The sequence below is a fragment of the Pseudophryne corroboree genome, chromosome 2, assembly GCF_028390025.1.
Source record: "Pseudophryne corroboree isolate aPseCor3 chromosome 2, aPseCor3.hap2, whole genome shotgun sequence".
Taxonomy (NCBI): Eukaryota; Metazoa; Chordata; class Amphibia; order Anura; family Myobatrachidae; genus Pseudophryne; species Pseudophryne corroboree.
The window spans coordinates 154,103,933-154,120,830 of record NC_086445.1 but is presented as its reverse complement, the minus strand read 5'-3'; the positions used below and the strand labels follow the sequence as shown (position 1 = coordinate 154,120,830).

At 38.8% G+C, this 16,898-nt stretch overlaps 1 protein-coding gene across 5 annotated transcripts in view; it reads left to right on the top strand.

Moving 5' to 3' along the window:
- Positions 1-16,898, top strand: part of POSTN (periostin) — a 77,140-nt gene that overhangs the window by 36,183 nt on the left and 24,059 nt on the right. For all 5 annotated transcript variants that reach the window (XM_063951854.1, XM_063951853.1, XM_063951856.1 and 2 more), the window contains exons 3-12: positions 2,590-2,654; positions 4,026-4,183; positions 4,322-4,486; positions 5,438-5,584; positions 6,616-6,757; positions 8,383-8,595; positions 9,838-9,972; positions 11,674-11,822; positions 13,743-13,879; positions 16,749-16,879. In XM_063951854.1, coding sequence (XP_063807924.1) covers positions 2,590-2,654; positions 4,026-4,183; positions 4,322-4,486; positions 5,438-5,584; positions 6,616-6,757; positions 8,383-8,595; positions 9,838-9,972; positions 11,674-11,822; positions 13,743-13,879; positions 16,749-16,879 — 1,442 coding nt within the window. The remainder of the gene's footprint in view (positions 1-2,589; positions 2,655-4,025; positions 4,184-4,321; positions 4,487-5,437; positions 5,585-6,615; positions 6,758-8,382; positions 8,596-9,837; positions 9,973-11,673; positions 11,823-13,742; positions 13,880-16,748; positions 16,880-16,898) is intronic.

Genomic DNA, 16,898 nt, shown 5'->3' with positions numbered 1-16,898 from the left:
ATCATATAATGTCTTTAGGATCTGTCATTTCAGCCCTGCAGACAAGTTTCTAAATGGTGTTCCATAGCATATGAACATGTTCCTACAGTAAATTTTAGCTAGAGGAAAGTTTAATTTTGTTGGTCATTTGCCATATAGCCTCAACTCATTATTGTATTGTAAATGTAGCAAGTTGGCTAAAGAAATTACTGCTGGTGCAGAGGTTCACATAAGGTCTTGTTAAAAAGGAAACTTGTGTCTAGGATTGTAGCACAGACTAGCAGTGTATAGTTTTTCTTTTAATGCATACCTAGAAGTACGAATCGTTTCTTATATTTTATCTTCGTAAAACACCTTAGAGTTATCCAATCTCCGCCACTTATTGAAGGTCTTAATTTCATTCTGCAGAATATTTTATACTGTGCCTGGAATTTGTGACCCCTGTAATGTCCTGTTCTGCCCATTATGCTGTGAATAAAAACTTGGCTCACAAACCCCATTGTAGAGATAAAAGTGGAGGGACACAAGGTCACCTAATGGGAAAACAGGATGGCTGCCATGTAGAATTTCTCAGTGCGAGGTAGATTGTTGTAATATACTTTGGGCAGATCTAATAACACTAGCTGGCTTCAAGATAATGGTCTCTTTAATCTTGATTTTTTTGCCGAGTAAGGCTAGTGTCAGCGCCAGTGTCGGACTGGGGCATTTAGGGCCCACCGGGGAAATGCAGTGGTAGGGGCCCATGTTAGGGGTGTGGCCAGTCTGAAGAGGGGGTGTGGCCTGCCACCTCATTGGTTTGACTAACCATTAGAGAGTGCAACATCTGGGCCCCTTCATAAATATATACAGTAAATTAAGATGCTGCATCAATGATAATGTGCCCGATTAATAACAGATTAATAACAGCAATGCACTGTAGAAAATACACCATAGTCCAGTATAAGGTAACATGTGTATAATGTATAATTCAAGTGCACAGACTGGAACCTGATCCTTGGAGCAGGAGGTGGGGCCCACCGGTGGTTTCCCCTGTACCCCTGTGGGCCAGTCCAAGCCTGGTTAGCACTTTAAAACATCATGCTTTAAAATAAGGAAAACCATCGAAGTGATAGATTGCATTCAATAGGAAACACTATATCAAAATGATACAAAGATTATTCTGTATACGTCAGCTGTATGGACATGATAAGCAGAGGCACTAAGAGTAGGGTAGGTACTAATTGCCCAGGCCCAAGCTTGTCTGGGGGTCCGATGGAGACTCAGACCAGACATGGACGGGGCATTATTTTTTCTTACATGTTTTAATGAGTGAGTGTGCCCATACTTCATATTTGGCTATTCCCCTACTCTAACACCTGGGCCACTAGTATGTCTTGATGGCCCTGGTGATAACCATGTACAGCATTTTGGCAGCTAAGTAAAAAAGTTAAAGTGAAAAAGTGTCGGAAGCTTGCAACAACATCTGAGCATTTATTTTCCTGTGTTTTGGGGGTGTTTAAAAGCACCTGTTTAATACTACCATATAGGGCTACAGATAGTCATACCATACCATACTTTTACTATTAGTAGCCAACACTAAGAGAATGCTTGTCGTGGATTGTATTCATCCTAATTTTACTTTGACAAAATACATTAGTATTCTCACTATTTACATGACTATTGTCCCGGATGAAGATAAAGTACCAACCAACCAACCAACCAGCTTCTAACCATCTTTTTCAAACACAGCCTGTAACATGGTAGTTAGAAGCTGATTGGCTGATACTTTATCTCTGTCATCTTTATCTCTCTCCAAGTCTTAATACATAGACGCCATATGCAGTTACTGGAGACTGAGGGTCTCTGCCCCTGTCTGCCTTTACCTGCTTCACAACATCGTACTGCAGCCACTATAGATATGGAAGTGGGAGTCTGAGCATCTCCCAGAGATATATCTTAAAATTTTAATTTTGCAATTTGACCCACCCACATAAGGAGTAAGTAGCCTGGCCAGCTACTCTCCTATTGACTACTAGATATGGACTCTTATAAGCCAGTAAGAGATGACTGCAATTGCAAATAGGACATCCAGTCCATTTTGATTAAGTCTTGCTTCTTATACACAGGCGGAGCTATGCCTGGGGTAAATGACATTATTGGTGTTTGGTATGAATTTGACCATTAAGTAGTGATGATACAGTATATTGAATTTATAAACTGTGTTCACGCCTAACTGGAACACTAAATTCAATTATAAAAATGAAGATACTGTACTAATGAAGAACTTTTTGCTATAAGGATTATAGGAGGAGTATTGTACGACAATCTACATCTGTCTCATTTAAAGATAGTGCAACACTTTCTCTTTATACCATTAGTAATTATTGCTACATGGATTGGTCATTTATAGCAGTCATTGATTCACTTTTTTTTAGCATCTGGCAATGAATGATTTATTGTGATTAATTTGTGCTTCATATAACTATATGTATGTTTTTATTAAAGGTTATATAGCTATTTTTTTAACCCTTTTAGAATGATCTGAGTGCTGTTTATTCCATGCTCTGTCTTTTTTGAAGCCTAAAATTTCACTTTGACTTATTTAATATATTTTTTGTTTTGTTTAAACAGGACTGTTCTGTATGAATGCTGTCCTGGTTACATGAAATTGAATGGTCAACAGGGATGTCCTGCAGGTATGAAAACTCTTTGTAGCATGGAAGTAAATGAAATCCCAAGCCTTGGTATATTTTTTAACTGTATTAGTGAGTTCCTCGGGTAAGTTGTGGGTTCTGAGTTTGGGACCCCCAAACTCAGTTCAGTTACACAGGAGAGTGGTGTGAATCACTGCAATCATTTTAAATGTAATTATTTAAATGTGAGATTTTAGCACAATGGGAGACATTTCTGATGACTGGTGTACAGGCATGTCCTACAAAACAACCAATCAGATTCTCCCAGATTTCAAAAAAAAAAAAAAAACAACAAAAAAAAAAAAACATTCTTGCATGCTTCTCTGTTATAGAAGGATACCTACATATTTCAGTTGCTATAAAGGGCCCTGAATTCAACTGCATGACAACAGTGTCCCAAAAAATATATAACTACATTTGTCACGTATGCTCTAAGGAGGTCATTCAGATCTGATCGCTGGGCTGAGTTTTCTGCTGTCCTGCGTTCAGATAGTCGCCTCCTACAGTGGGAGTGTATTTTCGCCCTGCAAGTGTGCGATGCTATGTGTGTGCCGAGCTGCTAAAATTCTGTGTGTGCAGTCTCTGCGCAGCCCAGGACTTACTCTTCCAGTGCGATAGAATCAGAATGATCGGGCCGGAGCTGACGTTAGACACTCTCACTGAAAATGCTTGGGAATGCCTGCGTTTTCCCGAACACTCCCAGTAAATGGTCAGTTGCCACCCACAAATGGCTCCCGCATGTGCGAACGGATTTTTCGCACCATCACATGTGCTGTTAGGACCTGATTGCCTTCTGTTCAAAAAATGCACAGCAGCTATCAGATCTGAACGACCCCCTAAGTTTGACTGATCTCTGATTTGATCAGACATCTAATAGCAGTGTTTCCCAACCTTGGTCCTCCAGGTTCACTCAACAGTCCAGATTTAATTGATATCTATGCTTGAGCACAGAGGATTAAATTAAAATAACTGAGGTACCAATTATGTCACCTGTGCTCAAGTATATACTTAAAACCTGGACTGATAGTGTGCCTTGAGGACTATGGATGGAAACACCTAATCTTTAGGATTTGCAGCTAGTCAGTATGATTTATATACAGTATAATTAAGGCACTTGTATTAGGTTACTAATTATACTGAAGAAAATACAATATTGGTGACTGTTCACTTTTAAACAAGCCACGGTGGAAGTAGCGTGGCTTAATGATAAGGACGATTGACTTCAGGGAGTGCAACGGGTACTAGGGCTATTTATGAAATTCATTTATTTCACAAAGGCTAAATGTAATTTGCAATGCTCAGCCATCCTTTATAAATCAAAGAAACTGGATAAACTCTAATATTCTTTTATCCTTATCTCTCTTGTCTCACCAGTTGCTCCTATTGACAATGTATACGGAACTCTTGGAATTGTGGGGGCCACAGCCACACAAGATTACTCTGATAGGTCTGAACTGAGGAAGGAAATTGAAGGAGTTGGGTCCTACACTTTCTTTGCACCCAGTAATGATGCGTGGGACTTGCTAGACCCTGTAAGAGCATACATTTGTTTCTAATTATATTTTCACTCATATATTATAAGATATATTTAAAGTTACATTTAATAATAATCATAATAATAATACTAATACATTTTGATATTACCAATATTTTTGTTCTTTGGTTGCCAGGAGGTCCGGGCATCACTGCTAAGCAATGTGAATATTGAGTTGCTGAATGCTTTGCATTACCACATGCTCAATAAGAGAATGCTTACCAAAGACCTTAAAAATGGATTGACCCTTACATCTATGTTCAATGACCAACCTCTTCTGATTAACCACTACACAAATGGGGTAAGTGTTTTACTTTATTTAGTGGCACTGTGGTTCAGCTATGAGGCAGATGGATATCTCTTGCACCTTTCCCCACCACTCTGCTGCCATCTATCCAACCTTCCCACCTGTAACTCATCTGACAGTAAATCATTGATCAAAAGTATGATCAATGTACAGAGCAATAAGGAGAGACAGGGAGCAGACATCCCAAGTCCTATCAGACCTTTTCATAGAAATAATGATTTCAGTAGGATTGGTTTCCCACTTTATAAGACAGTTTTCTATTCTGCAACTGATAGGATTAGTGCAGAATGCTATAAAGGACGGGAGACTGAGCTATAACAGCAGTTGATACATTTTTCTTATATTTAATCCATAGAACCAGTGATGTCACTGGGGCTAGGACACCCAGTGTGCCAAACAGCCCCTCACATACATTGAAGGTGCATGAGATTGAAAGTGAGAGCATTTTGGTGTCTGCAGTGCACCCACCTAGTGAGCCAGTGATAGAACATCATATGCTGATCTTTTGGCTGGACACAGACATGGATTATATAGAGCTAAAATTGTGACCTGGGTGAAGTCTGAACTGAAAACACAGTAGATTAATGCAATATAGAATACCAGATAACATGTGTTGCTCCTAGTTTTATTACTTGAATACACAATGACAGTTACTACGTATTTTACTTATAATGCTCAAATAAGGTTTCTTTATAGCTACTGGAATCCTTAGCTTTAACTGAAAAGATATAAGTCAGTGAATAGGAGTGTGCCAAATCTAGGTAGATTTCACCAATTGTAGCCTTTGCAAGAACTTGCCACTTAAAATCAATTTAATTTTGTTAAGGGGATTGTGCTTTAATCTATAATTAATTGGCTGTCCAATGATACAATACTTACAAGCATTATGGTAAACCATATTCTCAGTTTGAAAACATTCTGTTTGTCTTTATTGATTTATTGCAGATTGTCACAGTTAACTGTGCAAGAGTTATCCATGGTAACCAGATCGCCACCAATGGTGTTGTCCATGTGATCGATCGTGTTGTAACAGCTGCTGGAAGCACCATTGAAGACTTCATTGACTCTGAAGACGAACTGTCATCTCTTCGCGTAAGTGTCTCAAGCAAATGGTCCCAGTGTGAAACAATAGCACAGGATAACTTTTAATTAAAGGTCATGCTTTTACTAAATCATTTCTATAGTTTTTTCCCCCCACAAACAAGGGTATGGGGGAGGGCTCTAAAACAGTATATTGCCTAGGGTCTCCACAGAGAGGGCCGGGTTAAGGTCTGTGGAGGACAACTAACTTGTGCAGGCCCCTACCAATAGAACTGTCAATATGATATGCTGGTGATTATTAAAAAGGATAATGTTTCAAAATTCCTAGCACCACAAATGTGTTAAACACAATGTTGTGCCCCACTTCACATTATGCTATACGAAACCCCTGTTCACATACAGTATGCCACAATGCCCCCCAAACTGGTGATGTAGCTATGTATGGTGTCCTCTCAGTGTACGGGGAAGCCCTGGGTGATCTCCCTGCCTGCACTGTTGTTAATCCGATACTGCCCGTAAGGTCCTAATCTAGCTTTAACCAGAATACAACATAGTTTTGCCAGGGTATAAAATTATACCTTCTGCCTGAATTTACTCCTAACGCTAAGGCCCAGATTTATTAAGCCTTGGAGAGTGATAAACAGCACGGTGGTAAAGTACCAACCAATCACCTGCTATCTGTAATTTTTCAAACACAGCCTGTGACATGGAAGTAGGGAGCTGATTGGCTGGTACTTTATCACCATGCTATTTATCACTCTCCAAAATTGGCCTAAATGAGGCCCATTTCTGTGTGTGTGTGTGTGTGTGTGTGTGTGTGTGTGTGTGTGTGTGTGTGTGTGTGTGTGTGTGTGTGTGGATAGATAGATAGATAGATAGATAGATAGATAGATACTGTAGATGGATATCCCCTCCACTAAAGTGCTGAAGGTCCCTATATACAGACATGACACAGTTGCACTGGAAACATTCATTTAAGATTTTATGAATAAATATTATGCAAGAAATGATTATTGCAAACTACAGAAGCAGCGGAACAATAGGAAACCTACATAACATGAGACACTTCATGTGCGTTTCAGGCAGCTGCTATTGCTTCAAACTTGATGGAGAAACTTGGAAAGCCAGGACATTACACTCTGTTCGCTCCAACTGATGATGCATTTGAAAAACTTCCACGAGGGGTCCTTGAGAGGATCATGTCCGACAAGAAGGCTGCTGAAGGTATGATATGTACTAATGCTTTGGTGAAATGTCACTAACCTAAAGTTTCCTGGGGCGGATTCAAAGGTGGATGCAGCGTCAATGACGGATGCAAGTGGCCGCTGCTATGTGCATGCATCTGAGTTGCACTGCACATGTGCCCTGATGTTTACAGCTGTGGGACATAGCGTGATTTTGGATGCAGAGATGGAATTTTAGTGGGAGTCCGTGGGTGGTAAGTGGAGGCTGGGTAGCTAGATGCGGACATGTCATGGCCGTGTTGTTGGCGTGTCGTGTGCAGTGACTGAATCTTTTTATAAAAGTTGCTGTGGCACCAATGGCCACTTTCAGATGTACATTCTGAACAATGATATGCGCCCGATGGTGCATATTAGAGATATAGCCAGTGAGAGTCTCTGTACAGATTCAGCAGCTGCGGCAGTAGTGTAACTCTGCAGTCATGCTACATAACAATGCGAAGTTGCGGCCGCAACTGCATCCACCTCTGAATCAGGCCCTCTATAAGATCTTAACACGAAGGACAAGCTATATGGAAGACTCAATCCAACTGAAATGATTTATACTGCATAAGCCATTGACTACAATGAAATATATACTATGGGCCTGATTTAGAGATGTACTCAAATGACACAGTTGCTGCATCTTTGTTTCCAGCGGATGTGTGATAATATGCCAATGCCGCAGAAGGTATCTTGTGTAAATAGATGCCTCCTATTGGCTACTCTGATACACTGCTGCATCTGAGGACGCAGCATTGTATCATCTGCATGAGCATTGGTTATCTGAGTAACACCAAAGTTAATCAGGATGCCCAGGGAGTTCACATTGCTGAAGCCAATGAAGCTGCATCCAAGATTGCAGCCACTGACTTCAGCATGTTCCGAAATGTGGGCTGACACACACGTGTATTCTGTACCACTGCCTGTAGCTGCCCCCAAACATTAAGCAGACCGCTGTATTCACGGCACTGTGAATGATCTTATGGAATGAGATCTGCACGTGTGCGATGCAGCATCTGTGCATGTGCAGATCTGTCAACATTGGAGAATAACATAAAACAATTGGGTTTATGTACATCTCTGAATTAGTTCCAATGTTTGGTAAATTAAAATACTCCAATAGTTATGTGTTGTTTTTTTTTAACTATATTTTAAGCTGTAATATTGAATACGTAACATTTGGGAGGAAATTCAATGAAATGCAAGGTAGGGAAATCCTTTGTGGTGTGCCAGCAAAAATGAGTGAGGTTTTTAAACAACCAACAATGTATTAGCGTGAGATGATCTGACAACCTTGCAGCTAATTGTATTTCCACTAAGGAATTAAAGAAATATGGGGCAGATTTAACAACAAGTGATATTCTTGTCATCACTCATTACTAATCTTAAATAGTGCTCCAGCCTATCAGCTCCTAACTGCCATGTGTTTGAAAAATGACAGGAGCTGATTGGTTGGAGGACCAATTAAGATTAGTAAGGAATAATAACAAGAATATCACTTGTTGATAAATCTGCCCCTATATTTTAAAAGCTATAGTTTGTGTGGGCGGCTACTAAAGATGGACATTATAATTACAATAGTAAATATATAAACCAATAGTATAAATGGCTTCTCTGTTCTTTTAGCTCTTGTTAACTTCCACGTCCTGGACAGTGTCCAGTGTTCTGAAGCTATATTGGGTGGAGCAAGCTTCGATACACTGGAAGGAAGTCCACTACAGATTGGGTGTGATGGTGACAGCGTGACAGTCAATGGCAAGAAGCTAGTGAACAGGAAAGATATTGTCACCAGCAATGGAGTCATTCACCTGATTGATGAGGTTCTTATACCCGACTCTGGTGAGTAACAGATGTGGATGGTAATACAGTACTGAGAAAGCCTCATGATTGGATATTACACCTTTATTTAATAAAATTATAATAATTCCCTGCATACAGTTATTGTCTTCTGCAGATTCCCACAGGACACTTGTAGTTCTGTACATATTAGAGGGAGAGATGTATCAAACCTTGGAAAGAGATACAGTGGAGCAAGATAAAGTTACAACCAATCAGCTTCTAACTGGCATTTTACTGTACAGGCAGCATTTGAAAAATGACAAAAGCTGGTTGGATGGCACTTTATCTCTCTCCAAGGTTGTATACATGATCAGCACATATTGGGGCAGATAAGTAGCTGAAAACAAGATGGCCGTGCAGGTTTGTGTACATCTATGCAAACAGACCACTCCAATCCGTGCGTTTGCATTCACAGCTGTCATCATCATTACTGCAGCTCTGTGTATACAACTCTGCCTATTTCAAAATTCTGTTGACCTGCCCTGGGCATGCTCCATTGTTTCCCTTCAGTTGCGAGTGAAGATGTGACTGAGTTATTTATTTTATTTATTAACAGTTTCTTATATAAGACAGCGTATTCCATTGTGCTTTACAATTGGAACAACAGTAATAGAACAAAACTGGGTAAAAACAGACAGACATAGAGGTAGGAAGGCCCTGCCCGCAAGCTTACAATGTATAGGGTTGAATATGACTCAATACAATGCATGCTTGCAAATGTATGGAGCATGCACAGTGCCAAAACATGTAAGGTCCATCTGCAAAACATTCAACTCTGCATTAACCCCATTATGTGGCGCGTCTGAGTGTCCCAGTTAAATTAATGGATCTAATTGAATTCCCCTAAGACTTCCGTTAAATATAATAAATCAGCTTTACACCTCTGACTAACAGGTAACTCAGTAATAGTGAACCTAGTGGTATTTTTTCATAGTGATAGAGTTTATATTGTCATTTACATAACATACATGCTAGGGTCCGTGTCTTTACGCTTTTACTTTCTCTTGCATTCTGACTGAGCTGGTGTATTTTTTGTGTAATCCGGCCTACTGGTCTTTTTTGAAAGAAAATTAATAATTGATAATGTATTTTTGTTTGAATGAGGAGATAACAAAATGTATACGTAATTAATTGAATGAAAAATGAACATAGTAATATATTTACACTGATGAAAGAGAATTTTTATCCAAATCTATAAATGACAGATTAAGATGATCATTCATATTGCATTCACGATTTCAGCAAAGCAAGTTTTGGAACTTGCAGGAAGCCAGCAGACCACTTTCACTGACCTCATGGCACAAATGGGTCTGGCAGCCGCATTGAAACCAGAGGCAGAATACACTCTCCTGGCACCATTAAACGATGCTTTCACTCGTAAGTAATATAAGTACAATATTTTATATATGTGTAGTTCTTAGTGAATACTGAATACTCCAATGATTTTGACATGAATAATAATAATAAAAACACTCTTCCCTAATCTTTAATCTTATTTCACTTATCTTTACTTTCACAAAAGTGTATATTTGGTACATTGTGTAATCACTTTACATTGTACTGTAGTTCAGTTGGTCCTTTAACAATGCTCAGTAAAGTAATGCTTTACTCCACAATCAATACAAGCCACACAAAGTGAATTTTAAGCACGTAAAGCACTCACCATTTATAATTTATAACAGTCACACATGTATAGAAAAGGTCATCCTCCTTTGTAAAACTGGCTATGGAATAACATTAGGAACATCAATTGCTTCTGTACTATATTATGTTCATTCTATCATTTAAGCGCCTTGAGTCCTATTGGAGAAAGAGCGCGCTATAAATAAAATTATTATTATTATTATTATTATTATGATCATCGATTTTTAATCAATTTTAAACTGAAACAAAAAACAAATCCGAGCCAAAACACTTAGGGATGGTTTAGACAAAACCAAAACTAATACACAATGATGCATTAGAACCAAAACCAAAACACTGGGTCCGTGCACATCTCTACATACTTTTTGGGATTAGTAAAAACTGTACGCTAGACGATTACTAGTAAGCATAAGGAGCTTTGCTAAGGAATACTATTGGGTTAATGTAGATGATGTGATAATTTTAAATAATGCTCACTTTATTGTAAATTCACTTCATACTTAGAGGCCTATTTATTAACATTATTTTTACTAGAACAAATGTTAAAAAGGGTGCTTTCACACCCTTTTTACATTATTTTAGTATCACTGAAATACTGCTCCAAACCCTTTAGTTGTAATTTTTTAGTAACCCACATCGCATTCTCCATACTTATAATGGGAAATGCAATATGGCCGAATTTACTGAAAAAAATGTCAAAAAATACACCAGTATGCTCTGTGATAATTACGCCAGCCCAGGCTGGCGAAATCACAGGGCAGCACTGCGAGATCCCTATTTCTGCCCAGCTTTCTCTGATCCGATGGATACACAATCTGATCACTGGTTAAAACAAAAAAAAAAAGTTAAAAAGCCCCAAAACATACTTACCAGTGAGCTGGTGATCGGTGCTCCAGTGCGGGCTACCAGGTGCCAGAACCTCCATGTGCTGTGTAGTGACCCCGGAGCAGTAAAGTGACACTGCAAAATGGCAGCTTACTTTACAGCACTGGGGGTCACAGCAGCGCACAGGATCTGGTGCCCAGCAGCCCTGCACCGGCTCCATGGACTGGTACGTTTATTTACCATGGGGTGGGGGGCCACGGCGTGGGGGGGTAGTCATGATGGGGGTGTCAACCCAGCGGCGGTGGTCAGGGCAATGTCAGGTGGTGGCGGCGCATGCGCAGCAGGACATTGTGGTATTTTTCCCCAAAAATACCCCGATTATACTGCGGATTGTCATCGCAGGGACAGAGCTTACTCGCAAGCTCTGTCCCTGCATGTGATAATTGATACATCCTTGCGATGTAATCAATTATCGCAGTGTGCATTCGGGCGATTTTATCACACCACATTCGCATCCTTGGATGTGGATAGTGATAAATTGGCACCTTATTACTTGTTTAAAGTATAGCTTTTTCAGTTCCACTGAATGTATTCTTGTTATTTTCACAGAAGAAACATTGAAAATGGACCAACGTATCCTTAGGCTGATTATGGAGAATCACATTATCAAGCAAAAATTTGTCCTTAATGGACTCTATAATGGACAAACATTAGAAACTCTTGGTGGAAAAACTCTCAGAGTATTTGTGTACCGTACGGTACGTATGTTCTTTAATTATTGCAGCAATTAATATATCGCAGCACAGTGTAACTTGATATAAGAATCAGTGTGTCCTTGATTACTGTTGCTAGGACAGCACATGCTAATGGCACATGACATTGAATTTTTATATTTAAAGGTCTCAGTCTTAATTATTTATTGGTGTTTTCTTACAATTTATAATGTGTTGCATTTTAAAAAAACGTTTGTGAAAGACTTCACTTCCTGCATGCCTGCAGCAACAGAAGAGGTATCCAAAGCTCAATTCCAGCAACGCTCAGTAGTTCTCAACCTCCATCCTCTGGACCCCAAACAGTTCATATTTTCATGGTTGCCTGTGGATCTTTAAAATGTGACAGTTGGTAATATACACCTGTGCCCCTGCTAACTGACCTGGAAAACATGACCTTTTTGGGGTCCTGAAGACCAAGGGGTTAATGTATCAAGCAGTGAAAATAGTGGAGAATTGGACCAGTGGAGAGGTTGCAATCAATCAGCTACTACCTATCATTTTATAGAATGTACTTGATAAATGCTAATCAAAGGTGATTGGTTACTATGGGCAACTTTTCCACCAGTCCAATTCTCCACTTTTTTCTCTGCTTGATACTGTGTGTCAACCCTCAAGTTTGAGAATCACTGCTGTAGCGCCTAGGCTGCAATAGTGTTAGTTAATAGGCTAAGCAGGGCTAGATTAAAATGAGCAGATAGGATGACAGCCCCAGGTCTCCATGTGATAATAATAGGCCCATCATCATGACAGTATGAAGATAGCTAGTCGCCCAGCTGGCCACATGGTCGTTATAAATCATAAGTATTAAAATGGTATTAATAAATAATGCACATTTTCTACTTTTCTACTGTATACTATACTAGCTGAATACCCGTGCTTCGTTATGAACTTGGTATCGCTGGCACCATGCATTCTTTATAGCCCTGGCTGTGTGGGCTGTCTTAACTCTCCACTGTGAGGGGGGAATTCCCAATAATCATCTCACGCTTTTTAACCCCTTTGTGGGTGGAATTTAGGAAAATCCCTTCTTAGTGGTTGCCTATGTCACAAAAGAAAGCTACTGTCCAAATGTCAAGTTCCTAGTCATTATGGTTCAGGAGATTTTGTGATGAGTCAGTGGTATTTGCCTTTCATATATACAGTAGATTTAGGGAGATATTAGAACTGATAGTGTAGGAGGTGAACATACCCACATGGCACTGGTCACAGCCAGACATCGCTTGTCACAGGATCACTGCTACTCTCAACAGGCCCTTCATCATTTTCAGCTCCAGGTCCATGTGACCCTTTATCAGACCCTGAGACCAAGCTCTGTAAAGCTAAGCTATAATGATGCTTGATAAATTGGGCCAGACCACAGTCTCTAAGATTACTTTGCTTAAAATAGAAGATATTGTTAAGTAAGCTTAGTTACTTACTGCAAATCATGTAGAAACAGCCTGTTCCACAATATTTTTCATGATTAGGATAATAAATTGGCTCCTTAGTGAGGTTTGCAGCTGTACATGATCTTTGTTACATAGGCTTCCCGATAGCATGGCGGTTGTCTTTTATAACTTGGGATAAGTTCTCCAGTGAAAACACCTGTTTTTATAGAGATTAAACTTTTCTCATCCTAATTAATAGGGCCCAACATAACATATTTAAAGACATAATATTGAGAAATTACTGAGACCATAAAATAAACACCATGGTTCTAAAACTTAAATGGTTTGCTTTTTTTAAAAATCCTGAATTAAAGGACTCGGCAGATACACCTGAGCCACTTTATTCATGTGTTACTATAGTGAACAAATGTATGCTTGCCAAATAACTGAAGTCTACAAAAATTGTACCGTACATTATAAAATTCTGTTACAAGAATACTTCCTAAGTTGTGACTATGGCTTTTCCCATCAATTTTAGGCTGTGTGCATTGAAAATTCCTGCATGCTTCGTGGAAGCAAAGAAGGAAGGAATGGAGCTATTCACACTTTCAGAGAGATCATCAACCCGGCTGAACAGTCATTCTTCGAAATCTTGCGCCTTGACAAGCGTTTCAGGTAAACTCTATAACTATTTGATTCTTAAACCTTTAGAATGAAAGTTTTATCATATAGGGGATGATGTACTGTATCAAGCAGTGAAAAGAGTAGGGAAGTGGACAAGTGGAGAAGTTGCCCATAACAAACAATCAGCTTTGAGGAAACATTTTGAAGTATATCCTTTAAACTGGTAGGTAGATGCTGTTTGGTTGCTATGGTCAACTTCTCCACTTGCATACTTCTCCACTCTTTTCACTGCTTGATACCTCAACCCCATAACTTTATTAATATGAAAATGCTGTTTTGAGGTTTAAATCCAGGTAATTCTAATGCAATAATTAATTGTTGAAGACTAGGCAGTAATCTTGTAGATGAAGTTTTAATCTGGCAGTATGCACTGGACTGGTGTCAATAAAAACTTTGCCAACAGCCACCAAATTACCATACCTCCCAACATTTATAAATGGAAAATCGGTACAAATTACCACCCAGGAGGAGTGAGCCTTTTCCACAGCCTCCCTCATTCAACACTCTCTCCCCCAGAGGTTGAGTCTCTTGTTAATTATTCTTCCACAGTGAAAAACTCCATGTTTGAGGGCCAGAGATATGGCACTGTGAAATGTATCTTTGCAACTCTGTCCACTGTGATATATTTTTGCAATTTGTGTCATTATACCATGGGGTTGGGATCATGATGATATGATGAAAAACTATTTGTGTTATTACGCTGCTTCACTGCAAAAGTGTTCAGGATGCAGGAGGGTTGTCTACTGTCCCTGGAATCCTGGAGAATTTCCCCAAATTCAGGAGTCTTGTGAGGATTCTGGGAGAATAGACAAGTGTGATAATGATCAGTGTAATAATGCTTAAAGAGAGATGCTATCTTTAGACTTGCCCAATCTTTGCCCACAGTATATTAGCATAAGTTTGATTAATTGTAAAAGAAAGAGAAATCAATAGACTTTAGAAGAGAATAAAGCTTAATTTAGTTTAAAAAGTGTTCAACAAAGAAAAACAGATACTGAAAATCAAGATGAAGCTGGTAATACAATAGATGTGGACTGAATATATGAGATCATGTGCTGGAAATGAAAACATCTAATTTAGATCTGCTGATGGAGCAAGCTTTGCAGGTTTTATGAAATGTTTAAAAAACCACTTATGAGCAATCTGGCATATACTGTAGCTAGTCAGCCATTTCCTCAGCTTACTTCATTCTGGTTTGGCAAAACTTTATTGAACGTTTTTGGTTTGTGGCGCTTACAGTATTTTAAACATAGTCTGCAGTGCACCACAGTGCTCTTATTTATATATTGCTAGTTGAATTGGTGATGTGTATAAAATAATAGCATCAAGCAGCTAGAATTAAAAAAAGCAAAAAACGATGTTAGTGAAATACATGCTAATTATATTTCATTATTGTAGCATGTCATTCATTTTTTATTCAGAAGTACCTGAACTTACATTATATATCACCTTATGTTATCAAATCATACAATATTAACATGTTCTCATGAAATTTGCATGCTGCATTTTAAAGGGGTAATCTTAACTAACGTTTCTACTAAGATGATCAATTTAAATTAAAAGAGTTAAATGAGGAAGTTGAGAGTCTTCCTGATGTCCTGTGACATTCTATTCAGTATATCCCTGTGTTACTGATGATTTTAACACCAATTTTGGTTGGTACAGTACTTCGTATTTCTAGATCTACTTAGAGGGTCAGTAGTTCCAACACCTAAAATAAAATAATTATGAGGTACTATAATTTGTATTTGGAGACCCAAATGTTCATGATTTGACTCCCAAAATGTTATCTTGGATAATGACAATGCAATCCAACAGGAGTATGACAACATGTAATTTGTAGGGTTTTTCTCACTTAATTTGCTTGTGCCACTAATCATCATCATCATCATCATCATCATCCAGATACAAACAATTTGTTCTACCAAATGTATTCTCCAAGTTTGCCACAGATCTGGTCATTCAACATTGTGGTCATAATTTCTGTGGATAGTTTGCTGTGATACTTATGTATAATCATAATGATCATCATCATCAAGATACGAACAATTTGTTCTACCAAATGTATTCTCCAAGTTGGCCACTAGTAGGGTTTTTCTCAATTAATTTGCTTGTACCACAAATCATCATCATCGTCATCCAGATACAAACAATTTGTTCTACCAAATGTATTCTCCAAGTTTGCCACAGATCTGGTCATTCAACATTGTGGTCATAATTTCTGTGAATAGTTTGCTGTGATACTTATGTCTAATCATCATCATCATCATCATCATCATCACCATCATCAAGATATGAACAGTTTGTTCTACCAAATGTATTCTCCAAGTTGGCCACAGATCTTGTCATTCAACATTGTGGTAATCAGTTCTGTGGAAAGTTTACTGTGGTACTTACATTATGTGGTAGTTTTAATCTCTCCTCAGTCATTGGGTGGTATTCAATTCTTTCCGCCCCCTTCCACACCTGTTCTGTTTCTGCGATGGGCATGGTATCATTATTTTGGCTCGCTACCCACGGGCTAGCCAGATGCTCTAACCCTTTATGCACCTAAACCTGATTACTATGGGCGTGATATGTGCAATAACGGGGATCACGTTAGAAAGGAGATTGGGCGTGATATATCATTTGAATACCGCCCATTGACTGCTATAAAAGCCTTGCATAGTTGTATATGTCTGTTTTAGGTTGACAGGGAAATGTGATTCTATTCAGGTATTATTTATATTTATACTCAGCTCCAATCAATCTCGTGTACTTATGCTGCTCATATGGCCAATGCATTACCCTTTGTTTGGTCAGCATGTATAATATATGAATGCTTGTGTATTAAATCCAATATTTCTATTTTTATTATTAGCATTTTCCTAGACCTAATCCAACATGCTGAACTGAAAGAACTTTTGTCAGGAGCAGGAGCTTTGACCCTTTTCATTCCAACCAACGATGCTTTCAAGGGACTTAGCACTGAAGAAATTGAAATCCTAAAACGTGAGTTTGGTTATTGGTC